Source organism: Tauraco erythrolophus, chromosome 17 (assembly GCF_009769465.1).
Source record: "Tauraco erythrolophus isolate bTauEry1 chromosome 17, bTauEry1.pri, whole genome shotgun sequence".
Taxonomy (NCBI): Eukaryota; Metazoa; Chordata; class Aves; order Musophagiformes; family Musophagidae; genus Tauraco; species Tauraco erythrolophus.
Window position 1 is genome coordinate 3,399,390 of NC_141481.1, and position 17,954 is coordinate 3,417,343.

The 17,954-nt window shown below is 38.1% G+C and overlaps 1 protein-coding gene across 5 annotated transcripts in view; it reads left to right on the forward strand.

Moving 5' to 3' along the window:
• The window catches only part of CLEC16A (C-type lectin domain containing 16A), a 99,823-nt gene that overhangs the window by 15,761 nt on the left and 66,108 nt on the right, over positions 1-17,954 (forward strand). For all 5 annotated transcript variants that reach the window (XM_086622530.1, XM_086622527.1, XM_086622528.1 and 2 more), the window contains exons 9-12: positions 1,842-1,955; positions 8,453-8,681; positions 10,648-10,777; positions 14,886-14,986. In XM_086622530.1, the coding sequence (XP_086478656.1) occupies positions 1,842-1,955; positions 8,453-8,681; positions 10,648-10,777; positions 14,886-14,986 (574 nt within the window). The remainder of the gene's footprint in view (positions 1-1,841; positions 1,956-8,452; positions 8,682-10,647; positions 10,778-14,885; positions 14,987-17,954) is intronic.

The following is a 17,954-nucleotide window of genomic DNA, read 5'->3' on the forward strand; positions in this document are numbered from 1 at the left end:
TGAGATTAATTTTATTGAATTATGTTCTCTGAAAATAGTTTTTACTTGTATTCATAGAATTTGAATTTCTTTTTTCTTTGAACTTATGATTTTACATTAGTCATTTTTTGATGGTCTGGCCCATAATTTCATCATCTTTTTTAAAAAGAACTTTTCTGAAAAATGCAATGTTTTTTCAGGATAATATAATTTGATGCTTCTTAATTTAAACCTAAAAGATTGTGGTGTTGTGGGATTTATTTACTGCAGATAAAACCTTGGGAGCAACAGCTTCTTCTAACTAAAGGGATCTGCATCATAGGGCTGTATAGGTTGACTTCTTTTAACCTCTCTGATTTCAGTGGAAGTATTGCCTAGGTATCACTTCAAGATTTGTATCTATGTTCCTTATTGTTTTCGATAAAGAAAAAGGAACTTTTTTCCTAACCATAAAGAATTGGGAACAAATTTTGTGTATCAGAATGGGATGTGATGTAGAAAATCAAGCTACTTTTTCTGTAACTGGCAGAAATGCATGTTTTTACACCCCTTTTTAACCTAAAGTCTGTCTTTGATGGAGTGGGATCTGAAAAAGGGTACGCAGAGTATTTGAAAAACCTTAACTATTTCTGTTATTGAGACTAGCCTTACGTTTTAGGCATTACTTATATATTAGAGACAAATGCTTGAGAGACTCGTACTAGCAGATGAAAATCCTTTGCTGTGGGTTTTCATCCACTGTTCTCAAAGTAAGCATGTAATGTACTTAGGCCAAAACATGCCTAAATATAGTTGAGCCACACTTTCTGAATTAGAAGAAGCTTGAGTGATTTGTGAGATTGTTGAAAGCATTTTTGAACTGTGTTGTGACTTTCCAAAGTTTTACATAAGGTCCCCACTGCATGCTAATAATCACTTCACTTTTGGAGGTCTGGAATGGTTCTGACTTCAATCAGAAAAACTGGAGATCATGTTTAGCTAAATGTCGAAACAATGATTAGGTTTACCAATTTAGAAATTATTTGGGGATTTTTCAGCTAGAAATACTGTTTAGGGATCCAGCTTTGATATTCCTGTGAAGAGAATGGATATAAGCTGACATAAGGCTATTGCGGCTGGATTTGAGCTGGTTCTATCCAGAAGCCAATTGTTTGCTGGCCCAACCTTGTTAAGCCTTGGCTCAAAATAGGTTAGTGTAAACAGAGAACTCTGTCAGAGCACCGAAGCACTGCTGGATAAGTGCTTTAATGTTAGAGACAGTATGGCCCTTACTCCTGTGTTGCGTAGCTGCTTTGTAGCTAGACCATAATTCATTGTGATTTCATAGCCAGAAAAGCTGTTTCTGATCCAGTTCAGCCTATTGCATGGTGTTTGCTCATGAATCACTGCAAAGCAATTGTGTGCACAACACAGAACTTAACTGGAGTCCTGCCAGTCTTTGGCATATAAGGTGGTCGGTGGATGCTGTGTATCATAATCAGTTTGCGTAGTTTCTCAAAAAAACAATTTTCTGGTGCAGTTTTTATTTGGGTTCCTTGCTAGAATATCATACAACTTTCATCTCAAAGCTGATGAGGAGAGAGGATTTACATTCTCAGGAGGAGGTAAGAGGATGAAGAATTATTAAAACTAGGTAGCTTAACATGTAGGGAAAGTCAAGTACCTGTAGAGAGGATTATGGTCTCCTGTGTTCTGAAGTAGATTTCATGAACTATGAATGTTACCAATTGTACGTTACTGTAGATGTAAACTTAAGATACCAGTTTAACAAGGTCAAAAAATGTGGTCGGTGACTGAAATTGTGAAACTGTGTGTGTTCTGTAATACATGTCTGGTGTTTCTTTCCACCCTTTTTGTAATAGGTTTTTCTAATTATACATTACGCCCCTTTGGTGAACTCACTGGCTGAAGTTATACTTAATGGTGACCTCTCGGTGTTTTCTTCTAAAGTGGAGCAAGATATACAGAAAAGCTCAGTAAGTGACTAACTGATCTTTAATATTGTATTTGGTTTGTGTGGCAAGGTTTTGGTAGCGGTGGGGCTACAGAGGTGACTTCTATGAGGAGCTACTAGAAGCTTCCCCTATGTCCGATGGAGCCAATGACAGCCATCTCCAAGACAGACCCTCTGCTGGCCAAGGCTGAGACAATCAGCAATGGTGGTAGTGCCTCTGGGGTAACATATTTTAAAAGGGGGGAAAAAAAATGCAATGGCACAGCAGCAGGAGAGAGGGGTGAGAATATGTGAGAGAAACAACTCTGCAGACACCAAGGTCAGTGACGAAGGATGGGGAGGAGGTGCTTCAGGCACCGGAGCAGATATTCCCTTGTGGCCTGTGATGAAGACCATGGTGAGGTGGCGGACTGTCCTCTGTAGCCCATGGAGGTTAACAGTGGAGCAGAGATACACCTGCAGCCTGTGGAGGACCCCACGCCAGAGCAGGTGAATGCCCGAAGGTGGCTGTGTCCCTGTGGGAAGCCCATTCTGGAGCTTGCTCCTGGCAGGACCTGTGGACCTCTGGAGAGAGGAGCCCAAGCTGGAGCAGGTTTGCTGGCAGGGCTTGTGACCCAATGGGGGAACACCCACGCTGGAGCAGTCTGTTCCTGAAGAACTGCACCTTGTGGAAACGACCCATACTAGAGCAGTTTGTGATAACCTGTGACCTGTGGTAAGGACTCACATTGGAGAAGTTCATGGAGGGCTGTCTCCCATGGGAAGGACTCCCACGCTGGATCAGGGGAAGTGTGAGGAGTCCTTCCCCTGAGAGGGAAGGAGTGACAGAAACAATGTGTGATGAACTGACCACAACTTCCATTCCCTGTTCCCCTGCACTACTCGACAGGGAGGAGGCAGAGAAAGTCAGGAGTGAAGTTAAGCCTGGGAAGAAGGGAGTGGTGGGAGGAAGGTGTTTTAAGACATAGATTTTTATTTTTCGTTACCCTACTCTGATTTGATTGGTAAGAAATGAAATTAATTTCCCCAGGTTGAGTCTGTTTTGCCTGTGACGGTAATTGGTGGGTGATCTCTCCCTGTCCTTACCTCAACGCATGAGCTTTTTGTTAAATTTTCTCTTCGCTCTCCAGCTGAAGAGGGGGAGGAATAGAGCAGCTTTGGGTGTCTGATGTCCAGCCAGGGTCAACCCACTGTAGATTTTTATTTTGAGGCAAAGAAAATATTTGAAAAATGAAATTGGTTATCTGGAAACTGGTAAGCTAAAGTGATTGTGTTTAGGAGAGAAGAGCAGCAATAGGAGATTTCAGCTTTTGCTGTTAGATTTGAGAGCAGAAAAATGCTCTGGGCAACTTAAATATTATGTTCTTGCGCAAGTCGCAGTGTTTTTGTGCGTGCACGTATATTTCAGGTAGTGGTATAAGAATGCGTAGGACGCAAATTAGAATGCTTAGTTTGTTCTGTGGGGGTCAGACACTGCAAAGGCTTCTGTCATTGTGATGGGACGCTTTATAATCCAGTCTTCTGCGTTCGGTTTTTGTTATCAGCTCTTTGGTAGTGAAATAAAAAATGCTCTTCACAACTTTCCTGGGAAATTATTTCCTGGGAAATAATGTAGTTTCTAAGAAAAAATATCTGGCCTTACAGTAAATCCTGTGGATATAGAAGAAAATGAAGATTTTTGTCTGAATATTGCCAGTGTTTTAGCAGTAAAACTGATCATCTCTGAAAGTGTGCATCAGTGTGCATAGAGAATATAGACCAGCCACAAACAGATAGGAGTGCTATTGCGTTGTCATTGCCTTTGTACCATCAGATTTAATCCTGTGTAGATGTTACTAGGTGCTGCTGTTAGTGTTTTTTGACGTATGTCATGTATATGATTTCTTTTCCCCTTTGTGGTGGGTTTCACAGTTTGCAAAATGCTTGCTTGTTGCTTTTTAAAGGCCTGTTTAGGGATGTTAATAAGAAGGGGGTATGACCTTTGGTAAGAGGCTTCTGACTGTAGTTCTGTCTAAAGATTGAACATGCCCCGTAATGTTGGACTGGTCAGCAAAGAGTTACTGACTGAATGTTTAATTCATAACGAGCAGTAGACTGATTCTTACGCACCTTCTTTCCCAGCAGTGGCTGTAGCTCTGAGAGTTTTGAGGAGATATGCTTCAACTCTTCCATGATACGTCAACTTTTCCAAATTTCTCCCTACTGTGCAGTGGAAGTTGTGTGGGCTGATCTTAGCCAGTAGCTTTTGAGTTGTGTTTTGTACTGTTGCCCTTGATATTTAGAATCTAATCTTTTTTAGAAAAAACTGCAGTGGAATGGTAGAGCTGACTAAGTGCTTTCAGATAAAGCAGTCTCTTACTCGTGTGAGCAAATGTCTGACCTGCTGGCTGCATACTCACTGTCGTGTGTGCTACTTGTGCAGAAGCAGCTTTATTACTAGGAAACTTGTGGCGAGAGGGTGGGGCACCAGTTATTGCAGAAGTGAGATTTTCTTTTCCTGTCAATAGTTACTGTACAGAGTTGCAAAATACCTGTAGCATGTTTGTGTACTTGCACTAATGTTAGGACGGGGTGATGGGCGTTACTTATAAACTTCTGTTCATCTATTCTCTTATGTTTGTAGTACTATTTAGGTTGCTGCATCTTACTGATCTTAAAAATGTGTCCTCATGGCATGTAAACTGGGAGAATGACAATGTCATATGTGAACAGGTAATAAACAGGAGAGGTACTGACTTTCTAGGATAGACAGTGAAACTGCTAGAAGTCGAGCTTTACTACAGGGAGAGCACTTCTGGTGAATGAGGAAAACACTTCCATGGGACAAGCTTTAGTTTCTAGTTTTCAGGAAATTCAACCATATTCTTCAATGAAACCTTGGAGGGGAAAACCTGTGCTGTCAGAAAGCCTACTGATAGAGGTTATTTATGTGCAGAAAGAGAAGGGAATAATCTTCAGCACAAGAGCTCCATGCCCTATTCCCAGTGACGGGAGCTATCAAGTGATCTGCTCTCAGTTGATGAGTATGAACAGCTACTGCATAAATTACGTGATGTTTTCCACTGATACACAGCTCAATGCAGTGAAGCTAAAGGTAGCTGTAGATACTGAGGCATAGACAACTTAAGTAAAGGTGAGGCAGTTTCTTGTTCTGTGATAGGACTTCTTAGAGCAGAAAGTTGATTTATTATTTTGAGCATTGTTAGACATTTCACAGGCTGTTTTCTGGACTATAACGTATATCAGGATCATTGTGAAGTTGTTACTGTGGTGCACTGTTTCAAAGAAGTTACAAACTTCTTCTGAATCATGGAAGCTATTTCAGAAGCTACTTTAGAATTGCTTGTTCTGGGGTTAGTAGAGAAAAATAATGAGCAAGTATTTTAATTTACTTTTTAACTGAGTTTAGAATTGTGTTTGTTTTTAAGTCAGACCCAAATTATCTTTTACTACTTCCTTTCTGTTATAATTTCCCATGGTAATCATTCTGATACTGTTGTTTTGGGGATATGTCTCTGTTATGGTGAGCCCCAGTTATCTCTAAACCCCTTCTCTATACCTAACACTGCTCATATCTTGTAACTGAGATGTCTTGGTATATTTAAATTGAAGTGTAACTGTCGATTTCTAACTAACATGTAGTTTCTAAAACCTGAAGGAACTAGAACCTCATGTCTATATTCATCTTCCTAATGAGATGAATTAAAGTGGAATGAGGTGTAGAGAGTATGGACTGAGATTACCAGAAGCAGGGTCACATATCTTACTGATAGGAGACAATGAGTAAAGAACACTTAACAAAAATAAAAGCTAAGAGTTGCATTTGCTGTGTATAAATGCAACATATCCAGAGATATTTAGTGCAAAAGAGCAATGGTAGCTGTCACGACAGGAACAAATGGTACTTTTTACTGGAAATCAATTTGTGGAAAAAACTACCAACAGATCTAACTGCTGATAGCTTACGAGTTGGCAATAAGCTATCCATGGAGATCTGCTGAACATCGTGGAGCAGTAATGATTACTCAACCTCCATTGAACAGGTTATCCAACACAAAGTATAGCAAATTAAGATAGACTTTCTTTCCATGTTTTTACCTTGTATTTCTGTTTTTAGGTGGCATCAGAAGAAATACTGACTTTTGTGTCATGATGAGAGTTGAATATGTGTAGCCAACAGAATGTATTTAAACTTATTAGCAGTTCGTCACACTAAGGTTTACCTTATTTCCTGTGAGATCTGTTTTCCTGCATAATTCGGATGTGGGCCAGTTCTACCTATTTTACGTTTCTTGGTTTGTTGTTTAACCTACTTTCTCCTTCCCGTAAAAGTTGCTACTGGTACTACCTTATTTTACTAGCACATATTGCACAAGATAAACCATAATTGAAAATATGGTTGAAAGAGATTTTAAAAGTATAAATTAGCAGTATCTCAAACTGTATAATCAACTTAGATAAGCTGTATACTGTGTAAAGGAATTTTAAGTCTGATTTTAGAATGTTAGAAATACATAGCCTTGTTATATTTAGCAGAACGGAATATATATGTTGACTTTTTCTCAACGTTCTTTCTTGAGATGGACCAGACCACACCACGGTTCCGTGCTTATGAGCACATCGCTCTCTGCTGGTCTCTTCTGTTATTTTGCTCATATGGCTAAGAGCGTATTAGAAATAGAAGGATGTTAAGTACATGTGTTCTTCATGAAGAAAGTACCTACAGGATTCTAGGAAATAATTGTAAGAAGTAAATGCAGGAAGGGGAAAATGCAGCTTGCATGCTACTTTTCTTTTTTTCCCTAAAGAACAGGACTTCATGTGTTGTTCTCTTAGGTCTTTTCTGATGAGAAGCCACCAATAAATGGTAATTTGGTTGTAACTCTGATTGGTTTATAACCTTCCTATGTTGCAGTTTGATCAGACTAAAAATATATCAGAGAGGTTTCTGGGGGACATAAATGTGGTAAATTTCACATTGTGGGTTTTTTTTGGTATTGTGAAAGATTCGTCCTACTATATAGCTTGTTTCAGTGCCAAGTGTAAGGTGACTTATGCAAGATTTCTAGAAAACCTTTTTAAAAAGTCAGAATATTGAGAAACATTTTGGCCTTTTGACTTGTAGGAGGCTTCTTCCCAGATCTTCTCGTAATGTCTTATTTTTATGTATAGGTGTTCCTTTTTCAGTGGAGGGAGGGATTTTTTTTTTTTTCCCCCGACTTTTTCTCTGAGGTCTCTTTGCACTTGTCTTTAATGCTTGTTGTACCTGAGTCACCTAAGGCAAGGAATGGAAACAGTTTTGTATTTACTCTAGTCTTACTTCTTTTCTCTTCTTTGCCCTTGAATTGTTAACCCATTAGCCAGCATCTAATTGATTGAAGTATCGAGATCTGAAAGGTAATGAAGTTTCTGTAGCACTTTTGTTCAGCCTAAACCTCTGCTGGCAGGAAGCCCCCAAACCATGTGTTTCACTTCTCAGTAACGGAGAGGTTTGACTGATTAATGTTTATAGCTCTGGGTGGGAGAGAGCATGTACTCTGGCAGTCCACCTGGCAGGCTTAACAAGTGCGAAGGGAGCTCAAAGCATCACAGCTCAGAAACAATCTGCAAAATTGTAGGAAACCAAGTTTTGTTAGTCCTTCTAGTCACAGAACTTTTTGTAGTGTCTTGTGTCTCTCCATAAGAATATGTTGTTCTCTGTTGTTAGGATGTGTCAGATTCTTGGAAATACTTATTTCTTCTCAGAGAAATTTTTCATCTAAATTTATTTTCTTGCTGTGTAAATTGATAATCAGGAAAATCAGGTATTGATTGAATAGTTTGCCATCTTGTCCAGAAATGTTGTTTTCACTTGAAAGATAAACTTCTGATATCTCTGGGTAGAACAGAAGTATATGAAAGTCTAACAAATGAAGTGGTGTTGATTTTCCTGACTTCGTAAGTCTATGTCTGGAGGCCCAAAAAAAGTTTGATGTCAGTGCCGTTTGTTTCTAGTTGATACAAGGACTACTATGCTGTTGAGAGAAGCTTGAGATTCAAAAAAAGCTCTTGGCTTACAGCATTGGTTTTTGTCCTTGCTACTGCCAAAGACATTTAAAAAGTGTATTTCATATTAATATGTTACTGTCGACAGACATTTTGGATTTTGCTGCATTTATCCTTTTTGCAAAAGGTGTCTTTATTTTGTGTGTACTACCTGTCTCAAAGTTCAAAGAAGGAAAACTAGTAATAAGAATAATACGAAAAATAAACTTATATTGATAAAATAGGTAGTCCTAGATCTTCTTGTCTCAAGATGGCATACCTTTTAGTGATAGATCTTTAGGATATGTTACTTGTTCTACTGATGGTTTGGTACAACTTGAGGTCTGCTTTCTTGTTTTAAAATGGATTTGAGATTTGTAAGTGGTATGCTAATTTATATTCTAAAACCCCTCTTCTATATGAACTGAAGTTTCTTTACCGTTTAGAGTTAAAAACGTCTTGCTGTAACTCAGTGTAAACTCTTCATATTTACAGGCAAAGTCAAGTATCAGATGTTTCATAAAACCAACAGAAACACTTGAGCGGTCTCTTGAAATTAACAAACAGAGAGGGAAGAAGAGGGTGCAGAAAAGACCCAACTATAAAAATGTTGGTGAGGAAGACGAAGAGGAGAGAGGATCTGAAGATAACCAAGATGACCTCGATAAAACTAAAGGTACAGAAGCAAGTTCAAAGGGCATCAGAACAAGCAGTGAAAATGAAGGTGAGTATACCAGCGGATAAAAATTATGCTTACAATTTGGATACTTTTATTTACTGTATGGACCTAGTTGTGATCTGTTACAAGACTTGTTCTCTTGTTGCACTAGGTAAGTGTGTGACTGTTATTTATTTCAGTCTTTGGCTGTATTTTTTCTCATGTTAAATTGTACTTCTAATCATATGAAAATACTTTTAGAGTTTTTAATCACTTCCTGTAGTCTTCGACCCTTGTCACAGATGCATGCCTTCCACCTAGGTGTACATAATTATGAGGCACTTTATAAGTAGACTTCACAACTTTAACTTTTCCTTCTGTGATAAGGCAAATGGTGTAGCCATTTTACCTTTGTAAAATGTCTGGGAGTATTTTATGCATGTGTTGTTGTTTAACTCAGCAGGCAACTAAGCACCACCTAGCTGCCCGCTCGCTCACCCCTGGTGGGATGGAGGAGAGAATCAGAAGAGTAAAAGTAGGAAAGCTCGTGGATTGAGATAAAGATAGTTTAATAAATAAAGCAAGAGCTGTGTACACAAGCAAAGCAAAACAAGCAATCCGTTCACTACTTCCCATCGGCAGGCAGGTGTTCAGCCATCTCCAGGAAAACAGGGCTCCATCACGCGTAATGACGACTTGAGAAGACAAATGCTGTTGCTCCAAAGGTCCCATCCTTCCTTCTTCTTGCCCCAGCTTTATATGCTGAGCATAATGTCATATGGTATGGGATATCCCTTTGGTCAGTTGGGGTCAGCTGTCCCAGCTGTGTCCCCTCCCAGCAACTTGTGCACCCCCAGCCTACTTGCTGGTGGGGTGGGGTGAGGAGCAGAAAAGGCCTTGGCTCTGTGTAAGCACTGCTCAGCAGTCGCTAACACATCCCTGTGGTATCAGCACTGTTTCCAGCACAAACCCAAACCATAGCCCCATGCAAACAACTGTGAAGAAAATTAACTATCCCAGCCAAAACCAGCACAGCATGTTTCAAAATTCAAGAAGTGTGCTAAAAGTGCCAGTACATTCTAGTACTATTAAATAGTTAAAAACTGAAGAAAACATCTTAAACTTTTAGATTTTTAATTGCATGTTTTCAGGATTTTTGACCTAATGCTGACCTTAAGAAGAATTGGTTTTCTAGGATGAGTGGTCTTACAGCATATCCTGTCTATTTTACTAGTTAGTAACTATCAGAAGGATTCACGTTAGAAACTAGTCTTTACTTTAGACATAAATTGAGAAAAATGTGGCAGAATTGCATGCAAGCAATCGAAAAGAAGACCTTTATGCTTTGACAGCCCTCTCCAAACACAGTTGCATTTTGATTTAGGTGGACAGTCTGTTTGAGTAAGCTTTTCTTAAATGGCGTCAAACAACTGGTGATGTATTGTCTACCAGGATTTGAAGAAAATATGATACGATCTACTGTTTAAACTCGTGTAGTCAGTAGTCATCATTGTCCAAATTCTTAAGCAAACGCTAGATTTGATCCTAATACTTCTACTTAAAGCCAATAGGTATGAAGCAGTCAGGACCAGGTATCTGATTTGCTGTAGTAGTAGAGACCTATTTACACCCTCTGTGAAACTTAACATTCACCCATGCCCTAATCTCATGAGCATTTTCACAAAGAACTTTTTTTTCCAAAAAGAGTTTATATGATTTTTCTTTGTGTAGTTTGGTGGGGAAGGAGATTACTGTTGCTTATTTACCAAAATAATCTGTGTATTTTCTTTACATATATTATGTCTATGTAAAATTTTCTAATAGCAGTCAAATTCCTTAAAGAAATGTAATCAAACTATTTTATTGGGAAGAAAATTTGCCTACAGCTGTTCGTTCATTAACTTTTCTGAGGATATGGTTATACCTCTTATCTATAGTTGCATTAGTCAGTTTTAATGCAGACAGAAAATATGAAAGAGCTTGTAATAACTGTTTAAAAAAAATGAAATTTTGATGGTTTTTTGGTTTTTAGAAATAGAGATGGTAATCATGGAGAGATGTAAACTGTCAGAATTGTCTATCTCTACTGTGACAGAACAGAATACAACAGATGAGGAAAAGAGTGCAGCTGCCTCTGGGAGTGAGATAACAAGCTGGAACAGGTATAAAGGAACTGTAATATATTTGCTGGATTGTCCTCCCTTTAACTCTCTCACTTCTCTTAAGAGATGTCTCAAATCTGCCTCAAATTAAAATTATGGGAGTTCTTGTGCATCATGAGTAAATGAAGCAACAGAAAAACAGGATGTGGCCTGTCTACTGATTAGTTTCAGAAATGATCCTCTTCCTTTGTAAAGTCTGTGCCTTCCTTTATGGAAATTTTGATGCCTTAAATTGGTAAAGTTAAATTACAGAACAGTAACACAGTAAAACCAGAATATAAATGTTTTCATTCCAGAATTTTCTAAACTTCTAAATTAAGGCAGAAGTTTTCTTAATGTTCACATCTGTCAATTTTGTATACACCTGTAGGAAAAAAACACAGAGAATTCCTCAGTTCAGGACAAAATTTTACAGAATTTTAATAGTATGAATAGTTATGAACAAACCCTGTGTACAGTTTCCAAGGTTCATTAATATATCTTAGGGTTATTGAAAACTTCTCTTGGAAATGCAGTTTTTAAGTGTTTCTGGCTGCAGAAATTGCCCTAACTTCAAAATTTAAACCTGGATACACTGAGTACCCATAAGACACTTTCTCAGTAAGGATTTTGCATTATTATTATTAGAATGCTAAAGAAAAGAAACCGAATGTGCCACCTCTGACACAAAAGTAATTGCAAATGTGTCCCTTGGGGAAATGCACATGTTTAATAGGATTTCAGATTTATTTTTAAACTTGGGAAACGCTGCCTGGTATTCCCAGAATTTCATTCTGTCTCCATTATAGCTTTGATGTAGCTTAAATTACATTCATTAATAAAGATAACATTTAATTTCATTGTAAAAGTGAATTTGAACCTTGACTTGAACTGGTTTTAAAATACATTGTTCTAGATTATTGATATTTTGACTGAAATATGTGCCAAATGGCTTTTAGAAAGAAATTGGCAATGTCTGCATTGAATACTAAACCAATTAGCATGCTCAGGTCTTTACAAGTGCAAAATACTTACATGTAAGATGCTAATGCGTTTGGCAAATGACTCTCTTGATCTGCAGATATGATCTGACAGCATCCTGCATTTTTTCTAAAAATAAACAGCATCAAAGAATATGCAGAGTAAAATATTTTTAAAATAGGGGTACACCTTGTGTAGGACGTTTCTGGCCTTAGTTTTGTACATGAATTTTTGGAAATATAGGTGGATAAGCTGCTATTGCTTAAGATTTTGTGTTATTCTGTATGCCAAATGTAATATTTGAAACAATAGCTACATCTCTCAAGAAATTTACTCAAGTGTGTATAGCTTCTTTCCTGCACTGATTGGAATCACTGAGTCTTGTGGATAAGGTGAGCCATGTGAATAAGGTGCCAAGTGGTAGTAGAAAACGCAGTCGTCTCTTATTCCATGCTTGAAGTGGGAGAAGCTTCCAGAAATGGAATAATCATTAATGATTGTGATGACAGTGATTCCTAATGTGTTGCAGTCTTCAATGGTGGACATACTCCACAAGAACAAATAATTTGAAGAACAGTTGGCGTTTGATCTGTTTCTTCTCTCGAGTCACTAGGAAAAGGCTAGTAAAGAAAGAAAACGCTTACAGAGTCAAGAAGTGCGTTTGAAAATACTTGCCATGTAGACTTTAATACTACAGTGGCTTTTAAAAGTTGTCCAATAGTTGTTGAAAAATCAATGGAAACCAGCACAGTTGGCAATTAAAAATCTGTAGCTGTAAAAGGCAAGTCAGGTTTTCAATTTCCTTTAGCCCTTATGCTAATGTGAAGAACATAGAAAGTTGAAGTATTTTTGGTGTGATTTTGTTCTGGTGTGCCTCACTACTGGAAAGTTTAAGATTAAAGGCTTGTTTTAAATTAACTACTTTTTATCATATGCTGCACAGCAAAGATTTTTTCCAGAATGCAAAACCTTCATGCTATGTTGTGCCTTCTGTTGCTGCTTTCTTACAGCTGACTTTTTTTCTAGTCTATCCCATGTTAAGTTTATATGAAGACCTGTTGATGAGTGGGATTCCTAGAAGTTGTTTCGGCTTCAGATTACTGCAATTGAGATTTGATAAAGCATATAGATAGATGCTGTGAAGAAGCATCTGGAATGAAAATTATTCCTCTCACTGCTGTAATCATATTTTTTAAGTTACGTAATTTCACAAATCTTAGTAGTACATGGGGGGAAAAACAGCGAGAAATGCATTAGAGATTACAGAAGTTACTTAATACCATGTAGTATTAGTGCTAATGCAACAGCTACTGATATTTCTGCAGCTTTGATAACGTAAAATGTTGGTTTGAATAAAATTAAAATAAGTATTACTTTCACATTATAGGTCAGTTTTGGGGGTAATAACCACCTATTGTTGGTCTGACAACAGACCTTGTGTTGTCTAGCATTAAACTGTTTTAATAATTTTGAACCTATCTATCTTGATCCTCTCCCTTCTTTGGACTTTGCAGCCGAACTCTCTCTGCTAAGTGTAAAGCACCCCATTTCAGAATGTCTTGAGGCTTGTAGCGCGTGTTTAATGCTTAAGAAGTCTGAAGGCACTCTGTTTATTTTCAACATTGCTAATTCTTTATTAGACTGTTTTTGCTTGAATATTCAGGGTCTTTTGAGATTACGTGTGGGAAATTTGGCTTAGATACATGCAGCAGTGTTGAACTTGGGCAAAGAGGGATCGTAACTCAGTGGCATTTAAGTACATCCTAGAGGATGCTTGTAATCCAGCTTCAGAAACGCACAAACATGTGACTGCAATGTCATGAATTGAGCAAAGGAACAGTGTGTTCTGTTATTGTGATAATCTTGTTTTAGCAAAAGTGTGTTGTTGAAACATGTGGAACTGATGGGATGTCTTAAAGACGTTGTTAGGACTTCGAGTGGCTTACTGGGATACATTGTGTGGTCATGAGGGCACCACAGGTCTGAACTAGGCATAGAAGTATGTTGTGTTCTGCTTTTTGATAGCCCTTCTGACCCATAGTTAACCACAACAGTGAGTTTGTAGTGGATGCTTCTTGTCTGCTAGGTCTGAAGATAGGAAAATGTGTTTGTTTTTATGACGTTGGATGTTATTTTAATGTATTTTAATTTTATTTGGATGTAAATTAGGTAATGTAAGGATTTATTTTTTTTCTTTCACTGGTGTATAAAAATACTTTGAGAGGTTGGAATTATCTCTTTTCAATTAAGGTGCTGAGCTCTCTTCTTCGGGTGTCTCGAACACTTCCCTGACTTTTTGGTCTGTCTGGGCCACCTGTGAAGATGGACTTAATTTCTGCTTGTGCTCTGAACTGATTGGATGCAAGCCAGTTTAAGAAAAGAAGCCAACTTGCCTTGCCATCAGGCTTGTGCTAATATTAGGTGAATCTTAGCTGTATCTAATCTGTCCACATGGCTTCTGGATTAAATTGACATCTCTGGTCTATTCAGGGGACAGGTAAAGGGTGAACTTGGCACTGTTTGTAGCTTCCTGTATATGTTGTAGGTCACATATGCTTAAACCCAGGAAAACAAAGCTCATCTGCAGTCCAAAGCTTTCTTTTTTCCATTCAAATGTTCCCTCCTTGTTCATTTTTCTTTCCTGTAACTGTTTGACAGTGAAGTTTTTGACCGATTGTCTTGGAATAACCTAGCTTCCTCCAAACTTCTGGTGAAAACTGCTTCCTTGTAATAGTAAAAACTTTTCAACTTCATTTAGTACATGAGTTTTAAGATAGTCTTTTTTGTTTATGCAACATTGGTAGCAGCTCTTGGAAATTACTTATGTATGCACTTAAAACAAGCTGTACAACACTTGTGCATGCATACTATATGTGCTACAGACAACTCGGTAAATGTGTGAATAATCAGTTCTTGGGAAAGTATTGTGTAATAACTCCTGTTAAAACATCAGAATTAATGTCAGAACGTAAATACAAGGCATGGCTATAATCTGAGTACTCTGAAACAGGTTAATTTTTGTTTAATGTCTGAAAATGTGTGTTACTGTAAATTTTCCTCTTCGCTTAGCTACATGAAGAACAAGATAGTTACTCATTTTTCTGTAGATATGGTCATCTTGACCATTTTAAAATTACTCCTTTCACAGGCCGTTTCTTGATATGGTCTATAATGCGCTGGACTGTGCTGAAGATGATTACTATGCCCTCTTTGTGCTCTGTCTTCTATATGCAATGTCACACAACAAAGGTAAGCAATTTTTGTTTTTTCCAGAGAAAACTGAATGAGACACATGGTTTTAGACACACACAATCTGTTTGTATCTTGTGCTTATGCATGCCATAAATGGTGAAAAATTCTTTACATGGGGGAGGCAGAAATAAGTATGCTGTTAGTAAAAATAATTACTAAGGATCACCTTTTTAAGAACAATTTGGTGGAAAGCTTTGTGAACATCAGACAACTTCTTTCTATAGGTTTCTTGGAATTGGAATAGGATTATTGTGTTTCATTTTTAATCTCTAAATTTCAGTTGAAACCCACTGTATTCAATCTACATATATATAGAATCCAATTCATTCCTGTTTTGCCTGTCCTGTGATTGCTACATGTAAGCCAAGTATAAAATGTTGTAAAACTTGTCCCCATATGTAAAAATTAAATCTTTGTATACTTTAAACATATAGATAATGCACAAGGCCTGAGAATCAGATGTGTGTATGGAAGTCATGTATTGCCTATTTCTATCCAGCTTTTACAGTCCTTCAGCAGTTCTTTTTTATACTATACAATTCCTCAACAGCCTTCTCGTCCATCATGACATATTTGATTGAAAACTTATTTAAGTTGTCAGTGTTCTGTGCCATAATACATATTGCAAGTCTCTTAAGGAGTCTGGACTATTTTATAAACTAGCAAAACTATGTTAAATGTGTACTTTATTATAATTCAGATAATTCAGTATGACAATATGTGCCTTTTCTGAGGGACGACTATGGTTAGCTTTTTTGGTGTTTATCTTTGTATGCATTTTAAATAGATTCCTTATGGTGCAATAATATAAATATCTCATATGAATAATCATGTTTCAGGAATTGAGAACTGAATTTATCTTCTGCTTGTAAGGATAGTTTCTGTAACATACTAATAATTTAAATGAAGCAACTGCTACAGTAAACTGAGCAAAAGAGCATCAGGTGTGATGGCATCCTTAGAAGGATTCTATTCTAGCTTCCAGGTACCTCTAATGGGCGAGTGGAAATGAGAGCCTTGATGGAACTAGCTAAGCTGACCCCCTCCTGTTCTTCTCCATCCTATTGATGGTTTTATCTTTTTCCAGGAATGAGGGAATGCTTCTCTGAGATGATAATTTGCAGACAATTTCAGGGCTTTCACAGTCTCTTATGACAAGAGATAATAATGCAACTAAATCACCAAAGATAGCACCACAGCCTTGTTTTGCTCCAGCCCTTGCTGACTTGCATCTCCGATTTCCCACTCCTCCTCCTCCTCCAACCAGTATACTACTTCCTGAATATGTCTTCCTGAGGGACTTTCAAGTGTCACTGCTAGAAAGCCCTGATGTCAGAGATGGATTCTCTTCTCCTAAAGTTTATTAGTTGAAGCTGCAAATAGCCAGGATCAGTAGTTGTAACTTGCAGCTTCAAAGAGTCCCCAGAAGTCTTTGAACATCATTGTCAAGGAGTAAGCCTACATGCCAGTGTTGTATTTCCTAAGAATTGTTCTATTTAAGACCATAGTCCTTCAGCCCACCGTATTTGCTTTCTGGGTAATTAGTCACTCTTCAGTATCCCGTTCCCAGAAAAAGTCTGATATCCTCTCTTGTTTCAAAGATAATTCGTTTACATCTATAGTGTCGCTGTAAACAGTGAGGAATGCTGCAGATGCAGCGTTTTGCTGCTTAGCTTCAGCAATCTCTGTGCTGTTTATTTTTCACTGAATATCCAGGGTTACCAAGAGGAGTAAAATAAGCACTGGAATATCTACCTCTTAAGAGACTACAAGTATCCTGACCCTAAAACTGGATACCTTTTATGCATTTAAGGGGACAAAATCTACACTTCATTCTTTGGTGGCCATGTCGGCTCTCTCTAAATGAAAAATTCTCTAGGCTATACTCATTGGCTTTCCTTGTCAGCAGTTTACATTACCCTATTGCTCTTTAGAAGCTATTTTCCTTTGTTGTCCATACTTGACCCTAGATCTTTGATGCTAGACAGCTAATGACATCCAGTTTTGATCTTCACTGTCTTTCACCAACCCATTCCTCTCATGCCCTATAATAGACTGCTTTTAGCCTTGGGGGCCATGGAATCTGTGCCTCTGTGTCTGGAAGAGGAAGGGTTTTACAAGCTGCTGATGTGCCCCTGTTTGCAAGAGTGGGATGTTGTTCTTTACAAGCTCAGGAGGTGTACGTCTCCTTTCTACACCAAATTCAGTGTCAATCATGGAAGGTGTCTCGGGATTGAGCTGGAGCCAATGTTTATGTCTTAGTCTGTATCTCTTGTATTATACTGAATTTTCTCAAGGTGTGGGTCAATGATCTTTTTCTTTTACAAAAGAGCATGAAGGTCTCTCTCCAGACTTGGGAGGCCAAGTTGTTTCCCCAGTTTCAGGAAGTAATAAATCTCTAGGAGTTGTGTGTCTAGGATCTGATTATCTGTTTACTTACTGTCTATCTGAGGGAGATAAATGCTCTAGTGAGCGTTTGAATTAGTTCAAACAAACAGGTAATGACTTGGAAATCTAGGATGATTTCCTGTGACTGAATGCAACACAGGCTTGTCCTCTGTACACCACAGGAAAAGGAGTTGCAGTTTTCTGTTTCAGTATATTGTCAGTTTCAGATATGTTTCTGATTCTCTAGCTGGTCTGTTTGAATTTTACCTTTCTGCCCCATCCTCCTGGTTCTGGCACTGTGGAGAAGGCTACAGCAGAACACATTCTAAAACCATCTGACTTGCCCTAGCTTAATCAAGAACTTGGGTTTTAGGCCTCGCTTTTAAAGGGAGCAGCCTTCTCAGTCCCTGTCACTAAATGAGTGCACCCTGTGGAGGCCTCTGATCATGATTCCTTCCATTTGGATGCTGAGTCTGCATTTTGCACCGTGTTCTTGAACGATTTTAAAGAAAACATGCTTGTTTTTCACCAGCAAGAAATATCTGTATGAACAGAAAGAAAGAATCCCAAGAGCCAC